This window comes from Pithys albifrons, chromosome 2 (genome assembly GCF_047495875.1).
Source record: "Pithys albifrons albifrons isolate INPA30051 chromosome 2, PitAlb_v1, whole genome shotgun sequence".
Taxonomy (NCBI): Eukaryota; Metazoa; Chordata; class Aves; order Passeriformes; family Thamnophilidae; genus Pithys; species Pithys albifrons.
Window position 1 is genome coordinate 94442887 of NC_092459.1, and position 17867 is coordinate 94460753.

Below are 17867 nucleotides of genomic sequence, written 5' to 3' on the forward strand. Positions count from 1 at the left end.
CTTCAACAATGCATATAGACAATCATGATATGAGTGTAGTGCTTCATAATTAATCAGTTCATCTATGCACACGTTAAGGCTAGTGAACAAATGCAGTACCTTTCTACAAAGCCTAGGCAATCAGACAAGCTGTGCAGCATGCTCTTACAGCTAGCAAGCAGATCTGGGCTCTATAGAGGAGGTAGTCACTAGGTAGGTAGTACATTAGACCAGAAGAAAGGAACCCTGGATCATAATACTACTTGATTTGTCTGAAATGTGCATTTTATTGCAGCAGAGTAGGTGAAAGGAAGATGACTACCCTCCCCCCAAAGTGAAATAAGATGGGCTCCTGTAAAGTAGCTCTGAAACTAAGAATACAATCACTTCCCAGCAGCTGCTGGTGTGACTTCCTGCATTCCGCCTATCTTTTCTAGCCTCCCTCCAAATGAATTTCACCTTGGCTAGCACAAATAAAGACTGAAGGTCTCCAAATCCCACTAATGGGATAACATTACCTCTAACCTTTTGTCAGTGAGTAACAAGTCTAGGAGGAAGTTCACAGGACAATAGGAGGGAGAGTGCCAGGTCTGCTCTGTAGCTGGTAAATGGTTTGTGTGTGCACACACTCTGTTTCAGAGGGCTCAAAAATCCCTTTGTGTAGCAGTTTCACCAAAAAAGAAGTAGGCATAGGTCTTAGTCCAGAAGCATGCAACCAAAAGTAGCTTGTACACTAAAACTTTACAAGTCAGCTTTTGTAATTATACTAGAAAAACTTCTTATTTCTACTTGCTGCATTAAAGTAACATAGGAGGGAAGAGGAAGTACACAGACACTGCAAACACTACAGCAGGCTTCCTGCTGACCTTGGCTCTTGAACACAAAGCATGTGCTGTTAGAATATTGGAGTTATCTGCAGAAACTGTTTCAGAGCTGGCAAGCAAAGGACAGTTTCAGACCTGCTGGGATGAATCTAGGTAGTTCCCCACCTGTTTCTGTGGAACAAATTGTGAGACTGAGAATGGGTATTGACTGTTGACCTATATTGTCAAGTGTAGCAAGCAGAGTTTCCTTTTCTTTGACAATTATTTTTGTGGTTTCTCTAAGTTGTACTCTTTCTCTATGGTTTTGAGTACCCAAATTTCTGAAGCAGGCCTGTGCATGGACAATTTGTGATTGTTAAATCTGAAGATTGATAATACTGCTCTACAAGATTAGTGGCAAATAAGGTAAGAAACATCTGAAAGAACCTGCTTTGGTGTGATGCAGGTTGACTGCAGGAATTTACAGTATTGTACTATGTGCAATGGCAGCATAAATGGAAACACCTTGAACCTGGCTTAATATAAGCCTGAATCATATGTGTGGTCTTACCAGAAAAAGCCTGATCTTTGTATTCTTTATCTCCAATGTCTGCTTGCTTCTTGGCCTGACGCTCATCCAATTTCCAGGATAGCTCTTTTTCCATTATCCAGTGTGCCCAAAGCACAGCCTTCAGACTGGTTTGGGGTTGAAAGTGCTCATACCCAACTAGTCATGCAATATTTCTGCTGTATGAATTTGTAAAGGTCCTTATGGATCAAGAGTTGCTGAGCTTGCTACTTTCTTCTGCTTCTAGGAGCTTAGATTTTTGAGTCCAGCTAATTCCTCAGCTGAATTACTGTTGTCTTCTAAGTGCTCATTAAAGGAAGGATTAGGAGAAACAATCTTGGCAATTACTTTCTCTTAGTCCCAGTTGAAACAAGTTGTTATGAAGTAGCGTATTTTATCAGTAAAGGAGCTTTTAACTCAGTTCTGAGTGTTAAAGTTACTTATAGTGAGATCCTTTAATATGGGATCCTATTTAATTTTGCTCTGATGCAGCACTGCTTGTATTTTGGATACTAGATAATACAGTGAAAGGAAGGATCAAAAGAGGCTTAGTATGGTATATAATCAAAGTGACATGTAGGTGCTCACTCAACATGTTATTTGTGAGACAGCTCAGCACCATAAAGAAAATGGCAGGTTATTCACACTAGACTTCTCATAGTTCTAATGAACTGCTTTATGGTACAGTGCTAATGGTGAGAATGAGGAGTTCAGATTAAACCCCTGGTATACAGAAAATGTTTAGTGCTCTAGTGCTCAGCGGTGGAAGTGCATGGAGTAACTAAGGTATTATTCTATCTAACTGCATCACTGCAAGTTAGATGAATGGGAAAGCAGGCATCTAACAAACCCAGTAATGTTTTCTTTGTTGAAGGAGACTGGAAGTAAAAAAAAGAAAATAAATAATGAAAATAAAATTAAAAGAATCCCCTCTAATATTGCTGCAAACCAAGACCTTTGCTATATATGATTCCTCCTGTTACTAGTGAGGTCCTTGTGCCCCTAACTATGACACCTGTTTTAAGAAACTGGATGTTCAGTACTTCTTTTGTACAAGCAGGGGTGTTCATGTTTTGGCTAATGATCTCAAAACCCACAGTGAAATATCTGTTCAGGAATCATTTGTTTTAAAGAAATAACTTACTGCAGTGACAGATTTTATTTCCTTTGGAAAGTCCTGAAGTCCTTGTTCACGAGGTGAAGCATTTCTCACATTTCCCTGGGTGTAGTAAATAACTACCATGTCCATACTAAAACAACATTGCAGAAAATCCTCCAGCAAAAAGACAAAAAAAAAGAAAACATGTCCTTCCACATTCTCACACTTCTAACATTTTTAAAATATGCAACTATTAACACCTGACTTAGAGCATTATTCTTATGTTAGGGCATCAGAGTGTAAGGCTTCCTTGGTGTTGTAATTAGCTATTATAGAATCTTTGTCCCAGAACTCAGTTATGCAGCTGTTAAAGATGGCAGTGCAGGTGGGGACCAGCATTTCTCTCAGGCAGCATCAGCACTGAGCTGTGTGGCCCAAACCTATGTGAGGTTCCAGCAAGGCTGGATAGACTTGGAAGATCTGTTTCGTCTGTTCATTTTGGCTGTAGCTGATGTAAGAGTGTTCATTACAGAAGAGACAGATATAAGACATGGCACAAACATGCTGCATTATACTTACCAACACAATATAGAATTGTATATAGTACTTGTACTATTTTAACTGAATTAGAGGGATTTATACAACTTCTTAGTTCAAAATGGTGCATCTGAGGCACAGAGTCAGCACTGAATTCATCTCCTGGTTGGAAGGGGTGTTTACAGAGGGGTTGTCTTTAATCTACTGTTCTGTGTTCCTCATCAGACTGCTTATTTCTCTGCTCTCAGGACAGCCAGCCAGCCCACAGAGTACTCCTGCCAAGGCCTTCACCGTGGGCAGCGCGTGTGTTTCCTCTCCACGGCCAGCTGCCTGTGCTCCCATTTATTCTGGAGACCTTCCGCTGTCGACAAACACTCCGCTGGTTGCTCTCAGAACCCAGACAGCCACAGCCTCCACCCCAGCCAAGCAGACTGAAGCCAGCCCATCTGCCTCTCCCAAAGTGATCTCCTCCAAAATGTCCATTAAACATTGGATTACAAGGACTCCATGCTCTTCTCCTCCAGAAGTAGGGAAAAAGGCTCCTTCTCCCAGAAAAGCCCTGGCAGAAGTCACCCAAGGTCTCCTGGAAGCTGCTTGCTCTCCTAAAACACCGCACACACATTTTGAAAAGCGTGCCAAGAGAAGGCTTGACTGCAGCAAGGAAGGTGGTGCGGGGCAGAAGTGTCTGCAGGCTTGTCGCTGTGTGACTGAACTGGACCATGCAGCTAAGAAATCCAAGCTGAATTTATGTCACTTGAATCCAGACCAAACAGCTTGTGACGAAGACTGTCTCAGCCAGGCTGACTTGGGTCATGACCATGAAGGCTCCAGCCACAGCCCAAAAGAACCTTCCTTTTCTGGAAGCCGTATTAATCCATCAGGTGTTCCAATGCCCTCCCATCTTTTCAGATCTCCACCTGGGAAAGACACTGAGATAGTAGATAAAGAGAATAGTTCTCCTGAAAGAAAAAACTGGTTGTCTGCTCTGGGAGAGAAGCTACGGACTGGCAGACGTGGCAGCCAGAGCACATCCAGCAGCCCCCCATCATCTTGCAGTCCTGGTGCCAAAACACAAGAATCTGTGGCAGTGGCCACTTCGCCAAAAACTGTAAGTGGGGCAGTCAACAACAGCTGTCATGAAAGAAGTTATCCCTAGCTGTCATTCTCCCCTTGTTTTGTTCTCTTCTCCTCAGACACTCAAAGAATTATCTGATCCCTTTACTGTGGACAAAAGGGATGATTTCTGGCCTAATAAACCAGATACATTAATGCTGTTATCTACTGATCCTCTCCACACAGGAACGGAATTTTTAGGATGGTGATGTCCCTCATTTTAAAGAGACACAGGACCTCAGGGATCCTCTCAGTCCCCAGCTGGATGTTTGAAGGATGTGGCCATTATCTTAAATACAGCTCTGTTCTGAGAGGTGCAATAATGACAGCACCTTCCCTGGCAGATCTGCTGTTTCTGTTCACCATCACATCTGCCTGTTTATGTTACTAGAAAGTCACTTTATCATTGGAACAAAAAACTGAATTCTGTTCTAGCTCAGGTAGCAAAAGAATTTGTTACCCATGTTGAAACTGGAGTTAAATAAAGCCTTCAATTCCTTCAGTGAAAAGCTAGCAGAAAACAAAGGCATTGTACAAGTGTGAGAGGGCAGGATTTGACCTATGTAATCCGGCTTTTGAGGTACAGGAAGCCTGGCAGAGAACTCATCCTAGGATCCGAAATGAAAGTTAACCTTATAAAGCAGCTAAAAAAGTTGGCATGAGAGTTTAGCAGCAAACTAGGAAATCATAATTACATTTTTGAAACAAACCAAACTTGACTCATCTCTGAAACTGGACTCCAAGTCCTGCAGTGTCTTTGACTGAGTCACATTCCAGTAAATGTTAGGTAAATTTTCAGTCATCAGATTCTAGTTGTACTCTCAATTGAGTATCGGACACCAAAAGTTATTGCCACTATTAAGGCTTATTTTAGTATCTCATATCTTACCTGACTGCACCTTTCCAACACTACTATCAGATATGACATGGGCAAGCCACCCCTCCTTAAGTTATTCCTAGCAGCTGGACTCTTCATATTGTGGTTGTACCAAGAAGTGTTGGTTATAGGAAACCTACAACTACTTGTGCTTTATGCTGTACATGTTTAAACACAAGACAGAAAGATTTACCCTGAGGAGAGATTAGTATTGAACAATCACCTCTGCTGCCCAGTATGCTGTAGTTCAGATTTTGGGATGCTCCTGTGTTGCCCTCACTGCCTGAGGAGGTGCTGGGAACATCCAGCAGCAGTCTCTGAATTTATTATCTTGGAAATTTGCAGCCCTCTTATCTGCTATAGGGAAGCTGAAACTGCATCTGGAGTGCATTTCTCATGACAGTAGGACAACTCTAGGATTTAGACAGTGTTTCCTGTAGGTAGTGAGCCTCTTACCTGTGAGGCAGATTGTAGCAAAGAACCTTTCGTTTACTATCTTAGTTGGGAAGCTGAACAAACTGGTGCAATGATGGAGGGAAGACTTTGAGGCTCCTGCAACATATGAACTATTAACCTAGAAATGTTATATGTTGGTTTTTGTTTTATTTCTTGCTAGGCTGCAACCACTTCTGTTTCCATGAGGAAGATCTGCACATACTTCCACAGAAAGCCACAGAAGGACTGAAGCAGCGTGGGGTGGTTGCACCTGATGGATGTTGACACTGAGGTATCAAGACAAGACTTAGCAAAGCCAACAACGATGTGCTGCAATTACACAACTTGTCATCAGACATTCACAGACTTGAGGTTTTAGTCTTCCTGTTTTTAAAGCTGTTAACAGTTGAAGTCAGCTGAGTCTGTCTACACAATAATTACTCATGGGCTCTTACTGACTTCAGATGTGTTTTATAAAGTGTTTTTAACATGGCAGCTGTTGTAGTCCAAAGGCAGCAACAGCTCTGCTGTGTAGTATTAACAGGCACATATAGCTTGTCCATTTATGTTGCTAATCTACTGTTGAAACTGCCTGTATTTAAGGATAGCATGTAAATCATTACACCCTCATGAAACTTAAGTGTTGAAATATGTGTAGAGAACCTTAGTGGAGGTAAATCAGAGCCTCTTTATGCTGATTGGCATTTCTACAGTTATTCCTCTAGTACTGCAATGACTACCTGCTTGCAGAAGGGAAGTTAGGAGTATGTTAATTAAATCTAAAAGACTTTTAAATACCACATGTTCATCGGAGGGTGACTATAGTCCAAGCGAAAAGTGTAATCAAGTATGTAATGCCTGTACTTCCCTTGCCATCCCCTTTCTTCTCTCACTCTGGAAACTGCTGTGTTTACCTACTTAACCTTGTCTTGAACCGTCAGCACTAAAGCTCTTGAGACCAACAGTTTGTCACTTTTCTGAAATAAAATATGGCAAAGTGTGTTAGAAAAATTTGCCTGATCTATCCTAAATAGGCATCCCATAACAGCCCATTGCTTGGTCAGCTTTTACAGATTCAGCCTGTAGCAAAGGCATTAGTAACTTCTTATAACTTCAGAATGTTTATAATACAGTAGTTGTAAAATAATGCTTTAGAAATTGAAGGGGAGAGGGCAACTGACATTTTAGAAAGCACTTGAGAGTTTACATATTAATATTAAATGCTTTGCCATTGTAAGTCATCCCTGATACTGATCAAACAAGGTCACTGAAATGAGATCGCTGTCCTGCTGATTAATGACAGTAACTCCTCAGCCATGCTTACCCCAGGGGCAGCTGGTAGAAGATCCTTAGGCTGGAACATTTACTCTGTCTTCTGGTGTAATAGTTCCTATGAACTTCAAAACAAGACAATACTGCAGAAGAATTCAGGTATTTCAAGGGAATGTGATCCAGCTAGCTGAGGTTTTCCATTTAAAAATTTCACACCTACTTTACTGTAACATGGAAATAGCATGGTAGCTGAAAATGATTAGAAGGAAACATGCTGTGTTGTATTTTATGTGGTAGATTGTATTTTGGAGGGAAATAAATGACTTAAGAGAAAATGGCTTTTGTGAAAGGTCTGTTACAGCTACAAAGCAAAAGTAAATGTGTAGTGAGGTTTTTTAAAAAAGTAGTTACTATCGAGTTGCATCTTTTAGCAGCAGCGCTCCGGTACAAATAGGGGCCAGAACGACTTTCTCTTGTTTACTGAATTACAGGCCATCACCTTGTGAAAGGTAATGTAGTGCCCCAGGCATTTTTTTATACTTCTTGTAAAAAAAATGGATTTTTAGAAAGTGATTATCTGAATATATCTAGTATCTTAGGCAAAAGAGAAGTATAAAATAATCCACTAGCTTAACTTTAACCTACTTCTGGATGTTAAAGTAGATGGAAGTAGTAGAAACATAACCTAAAATAAGTAGGTTTGGTATTCAATTCTGTGTTAATTTTAATTATCAGAGCAACTGTATAGGGCACAACAACCTTCCCTTGCCTACAGCCAGTTTTTCATGCAGGATTTTTCCATTTTTTTTCCTCTTAGTCTGATGTCAGCCTGGTTCAGAGTCTAGCAGAATTAACTGAAACATGTTTTTCTGTGTCCAGCTGCCTTGACCTTACTGTGATAAAATCAAAATCACAAAAGTAACGAAAAATTCCTGATCCAAATTATATGCCAAGTGGTTCAAGGTGTAACCAGTGCTGTCTTTACCCGAGAAGTTTGATTAACTAAGCATTTAGGGAACTGAGCTCTTGTTTTGAGTCAGCAAGCTATACCTCCTAATTTTTGTTTCCTTCTCAAGGCTTTATAAAAACTCTGATCTCCATTTTTTATAATCAAATTAATCCTTTAAAGGCACCATTCTCAAATCCTATGTCTGTATGTGAACCCACCCTATGTATCTTGTAGATATTTCCAGGCACAGGATAGTGCTTCCTGTTGCCTTGTCTTTGTCCTTAGTGTTTATCCTCTAATAGCCGAGTGGGATTTGAGACTGACCACACCAGTTTACGATGGTGCTATTTCCATTAGTTGTTCTTACTGCTCTGTTGGAAGTGTTGCCTCTCTCTGCTCAGCTGAGCAGTCAACCAGTCTGGTTCCACAGCAGCTCGGCAGGGGCTGGAGCTACCATGGCTTAGCAAACTGAGGAGGCACTCCCAGGGTCTGCACAGTGCATGGTCAGCAAGCCTTGGTAAGTATTTCTTCTGGTAACAGCACTGACTTAAGAGACCTTTGAGGAAGCTAACCACAAAAAACCTCCATTAAATGTAATTGCCTCAATTCCCTGACTCAGCAGCTGTTTGTACTGAAACCATTGAGGGTATAGAAGTGAGGGTGTGGGGACAACTTTGCCACTAAGGAGACTGTTCTGTTAAAATGTCTCTTGATGTGTAGAATTGGTCCCTTTTGTTGGTCAGGAAGTGCTTAAGTCTTCCTCTGGCACCACTGTAACTGCAGCCATTGAACATGGCTGAAATGAGTGTCCACACCACCTTACAAACTGACTACCAAGGTTACAGAAAAACATGCTATTCGGGCATTGAAGAATGTTCTAGTTACTATCTGTATGTGGCATATAACTTCTTAAGTTTTGTTTAGAAATAGATGCTTTTCAGCCAGGGAGTTGCAAAAAGTGTTTGTTAGCTGGGTATTCAAGGGTTGACTTGTGCCCCTTAAAGAGCTTCCTCAAGGTCAAACAGTAAGAGTTTTTTGTTGTCACTACTCTTTTGGCAGTGAATAGGAAGTAGTGTTCATCTTCAGGTCCATTACAATCATATTTCTTTCTTTCCCTCCTGAAGCTGATGTAAACAGTTTTCCAAGTGAGTGGAAATTATCACCCTCTGTTTCTCTACACAGAAAAACAGAACTAAAAGGTTCACATTTTTCCTCTCTCCGATTTATGTATGACCCAGTCAACAATAAATGAAATACATCCTGCTACTATATAGTGTCAATGTGTTGTCCTTCAAAGAACAGCTTTGCCCATAACAAAGTGCTCTCCCTCTGCATTGCACAAAATGCCAAATACTGTGGATGAAATGAAGTTGAAAAGAAAGAAAACATTAGAGACCATACATAATTTCTTTTAAAATAACTTAAAAAAACATTTCATGTCAATTGTTTTATAGAATAATGCACAGTTGGTATGAGGACAGCATGAACCCAGAAGGACAAAAGCAAAATCATAATCAAAGATAAACTTTCATTTTTAAGGCTCAACTTGAATTACATATTTTTCTACTTGGAATAACTAACTTTCCACCTGAATTTGTGCATTATGGAAAAATTCCATGGACTAAAAGTACAGCTGGGTCATAACAGGGAGACCCATTATTCCAGTCCTGTGCAACTAGACCAAGACTCAAAGATCAGAAAGCATTATGTAGTCTGAATACCCTGTCTCATTTTTCAATATGATATCTTTGATTCTGCTTAAAGTACAGCAGTTCTGATTTTTGAAGTTATTTGGTCTTGTTTTAAAGACTTTGTGTGATTAGCAGGTACGTACATTACAGTTGTACAAAAAGCAGTCTAGAGTTGAGATATTGTGAAAAGACTGACTTTTTGAATTCATCTAATTTTGCCTTTTACTTTTTAGCTCAGATTACTCACTTTTTGATTTGGGTTAAAGATACTACATTAGATCCAATTTGTAGAAAGCCCAAACATGAGACAACTGCCTCTTGTTATCCTCTTTCATGAGCTAAGGAGATCCTACATACAAAACTCAACATAGTTTTTAAGCTTGAGTAAAACAGCTAAGATGGTGCTCCTTTCCTTCATGTAAAGGTGCCACAATAGCAGCTCCACTTACGTTAACACAAAGCTGCTCTGCGTCTTTCCTTTCACCTCTAGGACTCAACTTTATTGTTTGCTTCTCCCCTCTTGTCTAAGGAATGGCTGAATCCCTCAGCAAAGTACCTGCAACCACCCACTTCTGTACCATGCCTGGATATTTTCATTTGGGTTATAAATTACATAACTCTGTGATTGCCTCATAAGTGTGCTCTCACGTTGTATTGTTGTGAGCGTGGCAGAGGAGATGGATGCACATCCAAACAGCAAAGACAAGGCTGACCTAGTAGAGCTGATCATTCTTACATGCACTGTGACAAAATGTCAGTATACTCTGGCTGGGGTTTGATCCCCCTAGTTAATGTAACATCATTATGATAAAAATACCAGGTTATTGTTCAATTCCTCTTCTTGCAAATACTGTTAAGTATCCAAAAACCAGACTAATAATAGTCCATGGGACTGTAAAACCAGTTTCACTGCATTAGCAACAGCAAGGCAGGCTCTGTCGACGGAAGTTTAGCAGATATTGTCAGGGTGTATTACTGAATTATTCAGTGTCACCATTATTTTTGTTCTGCTCATTTTCATGGATTTGCTGATAGAGGAAGTGACAGTTTGTATACTGTGAGATCAAGAGATCTGTGGGATTCTTAAAAACAACATGTGACTGACATAAATGCAATGAGCCCTTGTTTGCTTGAACAGACTGATTTGCTGCAGGTAGTTGACAGCAAAGGGATTATGTGAAATTGGAAACATTACATCATATGTAATTGGCTGTTTGTATACATACAGTTGTTTAAAGATGCAGAACTGAGTGATAAAGCTGATGTTTACATACATTAGTAGGGAAAAAGCAATCACCAGAAGTATAAAAGAGCAAAGTATATTGCATAAGACATGCAACTGACAGGAGAAACTAATCTTCATCCAGTTGTTACATACTTAAAAAAAAAGAGTAGAACTTGGGAGGCCCATGCTGTGCCTTCATATCAGACACATCTTTATGCTCTTTCTTTCCTCTGTGCAATGGAAGAGTTGTCCATCCTTGCCAATGCAGAGAGGGTGTGAGTTTGAAGGCTGTTCCTGACCCTTCTCTTCCACCTGTTCTGATTTAATCTAATCTGCTCCTGGAAAGAACTCAGTTTTGGCTGAGTATTATGATTAACCAGAATAAAATTTTCTTATTTCAGAATAAGTCTGGTTTTACATTAAGTTGTTGAGAAGCAGTGATTCTGAAGTAACAGCTCTACAGTAACTGCACCACATAGGCGAATCTTCAAAAAAGTGATGTGAGACTGCTGAGGGAGTGGTATAACATAAAATCAAGGATACTTTCAAGCATGAAGGCAGCAGGAAAGGTTTTCTCCATGAAAATTAATGTCTTACGTTTCTTGCCTCGGCACCCCTAGCCCTATCAGGTGACTTTGAGAAGGGTTCTGGTAGTGGATCACACAACCAACCTGTGGTTTGGCTGTTGATGTGCTTCTGCCCATCCAAGGCTGGAGGGACTGCTGCTGCTGCACCTGCTTCCTGGTGCCAGAGCCCCCCTCACCTTTCTGTCGAGTGAGAAAGACATCCACTCATTTATGCATTTGTACAACTGTTGCTCCACTTTCCCACCGCATGCAGCCCACAGTACCAGGGTGTGTTTCCCACAGTCACCATATTCCTGGCCCCAGTGGGTCTCTCAGGCTGTGCCTGCATCCCTGCACCTCTGCTCTGAGCACAGCCCTGCATTGCCCCTGCAGCCTCCCACCATCTTCTGTTTCCACTGCGGCTCCACAGCCCCTCCGGGAGGGCCTGTGTGCCCCTACTGTGCTCACACAGCTGAAATGCTCCAAAGAGCGTGTTCTGTCTGTGCTTTTATCCCTTTGCTGTGCACCCAGCAGGGACACCACCTTGGGCCACCCCTACCAAAGGGTGTGCGTGCAGCCTTCTTTTTCATTTTCTCCCTGGGAGGTGGAGAAGAGTGAGTTTTAAATATAATGCTGAGTTCAATGCTGCTAAGCAGAGCCTGTCTGATTGCAGATGCAGCTGGAGCTCCTGACTTAGTCCTGGCACAAGCGAGCTAAGGACAAAAGGTCTTCATTCCTCTTATGCAAAGAGACAATTTCTATGGCAGCTGAGGGCAGCATTAGTATTCATGCCTTGGCTGGGCTGGCAGCAAGGCAGCTAACTTGATATTAACTGTGGCACAATGACTGGGTTTTATGGGCTGTTTCTTAATATATATCACAGGTAGCCAACCAACTGTCTCTTTATCCTAATTTCCTTGGGGTACCTGCTCTCCTACATGCTCCAACTATGGGCCTTGGGTTTTTCTTGCAATGGTGGTGGTTTATTAAGAGGCGCAGGCAGGTTCCTTGCTTGGCTCGTTTGTTGTTGTGTTGTAATTCTGTATTGGTTTATTTTCCATCTGACCAAAGTTCCTCTTAAACTCAAGTTATCTGTGTTTACAAATACTTTACTGTGTAATATACTAAATCTTTTTCCCAGCATTTGAACGGGACCATAGATTTGCTGCTGAGACATTTCCATGTTATACACATTAGAAGTGTGTTATCCTGAATGACTAATGGCAATTATTTCTGCTTCAGGAAGCAAAATGATGCTTAGTGAAAGAGAGAAGAGGGTTTATATAGAAACAAGAGTATATTCCCCTTTGCTCAGACCCACTGATAGGTGTCCTCCCCTTCCCCCTCATCATGTGTCTCGTCACAGCACGAGCGTGTACCAGAACATGTTCCCACAACCTTTCAACCCATTCAGTGCAGCCTGCAACTTTCCTGGCTATTTTTGTGTACTCCACTCAATGATTAAGTGCTCAGGACTGTGATAATACATCCTTTCACCACCAGTGCCCAACAAAATGCAGTCCCAGCTGCTCACAGACAGCTTTTCCAGTTCTTCCCCCTTCCCCCAAAAAAGGATTATCAATACATTATCCTTCTGATCATAATGGTGTAAATTGAAGATACATTCTTCCTGGCAAGGACTTCAGCTCTCAGTAATCAAGTATTATTCCTGTTGGCAATAGGGTTTTTGCATCTATCTGAAGCCCTTTGCAGGCTGCCTCTGCCTGTTATAAACAAAGTGGCTCATCTGCAACCAAAGATTAACCACCTCTGGGTCAAAACAGGGCATCTATTTGATTATACAAAGCTCTAGCACACAGTGGTTTCCTTAACACCTCTGGTTGTATAGCAGTATTTTAGCTTTACTTCAACTTCTCTATTTACCAAATACACTATAACCCCACTGATGATTTATCCTTGGTAGAAAAGCCTCTTTCTGCTCTGATATCTGAGTTTTTCCATTGCTCAGCCACGCTTGGGTGCTGTGAACCCCACTCCCATGGCAATATTAATTCAATCTCATATTGACCAGGTGAAAGAGTTACCATCAAATCACTGTAGTTCATGGAACTCGTCAACACCAGAACAGAGTCTCCTGTTCTGGGTTGTGTGTTGCAGTGATACAACCCCAATAAACCATCCCAACTGCTCCTGCAATATCAACTGGCAGGAAGCGAGGCACAACATACCTGTCACGGCTGATGGACAGCTCACGGACACCTTACAACCCAAATCACCGCTGCTCCATGTTATACCCCAGTGAAAAATAAAACAACAAAATGGTAGCATTGCTGTTGAACAAAGCAGGGGAGCATCAGCCACTGCAATGTGGGCAGGATGTGAAGGAATCAGAATCTGGAGCTTTTGGTTCCCACCTTCCCACTCATCTTCAGGAGTGCCTGAATCCTGGAGGGAGCCTTCAGTCCCTGAGCTTACAGGCAGGCTCTGCAGCAATGTTTGAAAGCAGGAGTTTGTCTTCCAAGGATCCCAGGCACTCAGCAACAGGACAAGGGGGCATGGGCTCAAGCCTGCCAGGGGAAATTTAAGCTGAATATCAGAAAATAATTCTTTCCAGAGAGAGTAATCAGGCATTGGAATGGCCTGCCCAGAGAGGTGGTGGATTTCCCATCCCTGGAGGTTTTTAAACTGAGATTGGACACGACACTGAGTGCCATGATCTGGTAAATGGACTGGAGTTGGCCCAAGGGTTGGACTTCATGATCTTGGAGGTCTTTTCCAGCCCAGTCGATTCTATGATCCTATGACCTTTGGCACCAGTGAATATTCCAGCATTAAGGCCTGACCCACTAAACAGAGAGGAGGTTAATCGTAGGGAGCCAGTGAGGGTCTGGCCCTACACATCCCTGCAGAGACAAGTGATTTTTCATGCCAAGGTGACCTGCTGAGAACAGGGTCAGATAGAAGAGGAAAGCGCTCCCCTGGTGGGTTAGCTCTGGTTCTGCAAGACATATCCAGGGCAGCCAGGGGAAAGTCTCCATCCAGAAGCAGAAAATGAAGCTGTTTTGGGACTTGCCAGCCACAGCCAATATGAGTTGCACAGGCAACAGGCCAGACTCCCACAGATATAAATCACTCAGGCTCCACCAACACCGCAGCCTTGCTCGTTTACAATAATGAAAGGTGTTGCTCTCTGTATTTCAGGTGTTAGATTCTAATTTATACTTAGTCTCTATCCCACTATAAGGCAAATCACATTCATTGGCACTCTTGACTGAAGAGAGCATTATGCCTCTGGTTCCATTTTAAAAATAAAAAGCAAAACCTTAACTTAGCCCTTCCAAATTACAGTAGGAAAATACATGCCAAAACTGTTCTGTAAAAATATTTGGAATGTTAAAAATAGATTGGCATTTGAATAGCTGTTGAAAAGGAAAGCATGCCCAACTAAACCTGGCATGACCAAAGCTGTTTATTTTCCATACAGTTTCAGAGAAGTTCAGCACACAGAGATCATTTCCTCACAGGGTTTTTGTATCCCAGGTACCACCGATGGCAGTTCCTAGTATAACTGTAGCTGATTTTCCACTTCTGTCACCTGCCTTCCTGCCCTGGCACTCAGTCTGGGCATTGTCGTCATCAAACTGGAAACTTTTTCACTAAAGGAAGCTATGAAGGTTGAATTAATGAGAACAAAAATTTTACCTAGAAAAAGACTAGCATCTTCAAATTTTAGCCTCTGAAACTTCTCTATGTTATTTTACAGGCAGAATTTACTGATTTTTCGAATCACTGGACAGATCAATGCATGAAAACATTTGCTGCTTTCTCAGTGCCCTGTGTTGATGCACTCGCACATTGCTCATTTTCCACCTCTGAAGTCATGCTGTGCTATATCAAACATTCATATGTAAGTCTCTGAAGCATCCTATCATGGCAAAATAATGATACCTTTGAAGCATATTTTTCCAACTCAGCTCTAAGTACCAATGTATTTTTTATACATCTACAATCAATATTTATCTCTAAGTATGAGAGACCCATAGCATTTCTTATGAAAGCACTTTGAAAGACCAGAGCATGAGGTAAGTGGAAGGGCCATATTAAGGAGAGGGGAATTAATACCAAGAGGAGTGATGAACTCAGTGTTACATGAAGCCAATGGGCAGGCAGAAAAGCAGTAGATAAATAATCGCATATTTGTGTTCAATTTAAGCCTCAAACCATCATTAGCAAGAAAGGGCTGCCAGTAGAATTATGAATGTCTTCTATGATATTTTACATGACCATATTTGTGTGTGTTTCTAAATGAGATCTCCGCTGCAGCAGAATGCAAGAGTCAGCTTCACACTTTTTCAAGGCAAAAAGCTTCACCTTTGCTCTTTCTTGCCAGTATGCCTCACTTAAATTGAGCCTGGGTTTTTGATGACTGCCTGAGGTGGTTTCTCTGTGTACTAGAAGAATCATTTCAAAAGGCTTACTTGTTCTAGAGGAATACAGGGAAGTTCACTGGCAAGGGAAAAGATAAACAGTGCAAACAAAAAGAGCAATTTAATCTTGCTCAGCTGTATCTCAGCTGCAATTCTACTTTCTGTGGGCAGCTTTGACACAACCACAATGCAAGAGGATGGCTAGGAAGTGCAATTTGCAGTAGCACCCAGCCCCACCTTGAAACAAGGCTGAAACACCCACAGAAAAAGGAAAGGCTTACTCGCCAAGCCATAATACACAACAAAATTTTCCTCTGTGATGGCTGCAATTTTTTGATGGTCTTGCATTTCTATATCTATCGTGTACAGCAGGAAGGTATCGTCTGCATTCAGCCTTATCACAGACAATGATTTTTGCTTAGCAAGCTTATGGGTGAGTCATTAGATCCACCGGCACAACACCATGTACTGCTTCATGCCAGGCACACTCTGAGAAGCCAAGGCTGCAGTGTGGCCATACACCTGAGAATGCCCACAGGACCAGAGGCTGGAGTTGAACCCTGTTCTGGCCAGCAGCAGGTTGACATTTTTGTCTTTGTTTCTCCTCCTTTGTAAAGTTATTCTTCTCCATTTCATCTAATTCTGGTGGCATCTCCCACTTGCAAAACACTTTAAGATCATTGCATAAAAAGGACATCTAAGGAGATGCACTTTACAGCTCCAGGGCAACACATGGAATGAGAAGAAAGCAGATTGCCCCTCAAATCTTAAAAGTTAATGTAATTACAGGCTTTCCTGCTCAAAGCAGGGGAGGCCAAAAGAATACTTCATGGTGAACTCTCCTTTATTCTGGCATCTCGCCATGGATGAGGGGAGGGGAAACCCAGGAAGGACCACTACAATTTGCTTCACAGGATGGTTTCTTTATAGTGGATGTTTTGTTACACTGGTTCAGGTTTGCTGAAGCTTTCCAGAAAAACCATGTGGCCCAAATGAGCAAGTACTTAATCACTAAAACCCCTCTCAGTCTTTGTGTGTTCCCTCAGTGCTGCCACAAGCCACACAACAAGGCAGGCTGGAGATGGAAATCCTGCCCACAGTGCTGATCCACAGCAAGCCGTGTCCCGGTGTTTCCAGGAGGTTGTCTGGCTCCAGAGGGTCCCTGCGAGCTGCCAAGTGTCAGCACTGCTGTGCCTTCGTGTGTCGGGCTTTGCTTTTAGGCTCACTGCTATTACCAGAACCTACACTTGGACCAAAACAGGTTTCCTTCCTCCCTTGCAAAGACTTGGAAAAACATGGACTTACTTCAGATAAAGCCCAAAGAGGTGAATGATTTGAGGTGTGTCACGTCTGGTTAACAAAAATCCTTAAGTACGAATAAGCTTTCCCTTTGAGCTACTTTGAGATAACCTTTAGCACAGATGCCTCTGCAGGCTTGGGACAGACAAATGCAAAGCAGACGGGTCCCAAGAGTGCTTTTCCCTGCTCTTTTGTACTTTCTCTGTATATTTTTGCCATGATGTATTTGCATTTAAAAGTATTAAACAGAGAAAAATTACACCTTATGGGAAGTTTAGCTCTGCTCACATGACCTGCTTTCTTTTTTTTGCGTGATGCTTCCTGTGAGCTCAGGGAGGTCAGTCTCTGTTTCTGGTAAAGTACATTCCCAGAAGAGAGTGGCATGCAGGAGAGAAGGGAGTGCAGGACGGGCAGCTTCTTTGCAGGTAGCTAAGTAGCCCCTGACAGCACAGTGGACTCAAAGGGAAGAATTTTCTTCATGCAGACATCTTTCTTCCCTCAGGCCTCCTGAGAAGCAGAGTGAGCACAGCACATCTCATGGCAAACCCACGCCTCAGAGATGCAGCTGCTGATTTCAAGAGTGAGGGTGAAAGGAAGGTTACAAACACCTCACCCTGCTGCCTTCAACTGCAAGGGCACCACTGGAGCGGGAGGTGCTTCAGGCCCACTCTCCTCATCCTCTTCTGGAGACAAAGCTCTGGCTGGTGCCCTCTTGCACCCAGAGACAGCCAGGGGAGTGGGAAGAGAAACCCTGGAGAGCAGCAAAGCCCAGTGTCATGCACAGCTCTGTGCCCCATGTGTCCTTTGGGCTCAGCAGCCTTTTGTGATAACAGCCTGAGTCAGGTGGGAGAGCAGAGGACACCGCTCCTTCCCTCCCCCAGCACCACCCTGTGCCTTTTGGCTCATCCATGTCCAGGACCTGGATGAGAAGACCTCCTGCCCATGGTGCCAGCAGAGAACATGGTCATTCTTTCCATGTGATAAATATGGTAACAGAGTTTGCACAAGGTCAGAGCTGGGAATAAATTCCATTGCTCAAATAGGAGAGAGCTAAATTTCATTCACT

The 17867-nt window shown here is 42.3% G+C and overlaps 1 protein-coding gene across 1 annotated transcript in view; it reads left to right on the forward strand.

The window, feature by feature from the left end:
* DTL (denticleless E3 ubiquitin protein ligase homolog) overlaps positions 1-8799 on the forward strand; it is a 28496-nt gene extending 19697 nt beyond the window's left edge. Inside the window, exons 14-15 of the mRNA XM_071548049.1 lie at positions 3235-4094; positions 5593-8799. Of these exons, the coding sequence (XP_071404150.1) occupies positions 3235-4094; positions 5593-5661 (929 nt within the window). The 3' untranslated portion in view covers positions 5662-8799. The remainder of the gene's footprint in view (positions 1-3234; positions 4095-5592) is intronic.
* Positions 8800-17867: the final 9068 nt, after the last annotated feature.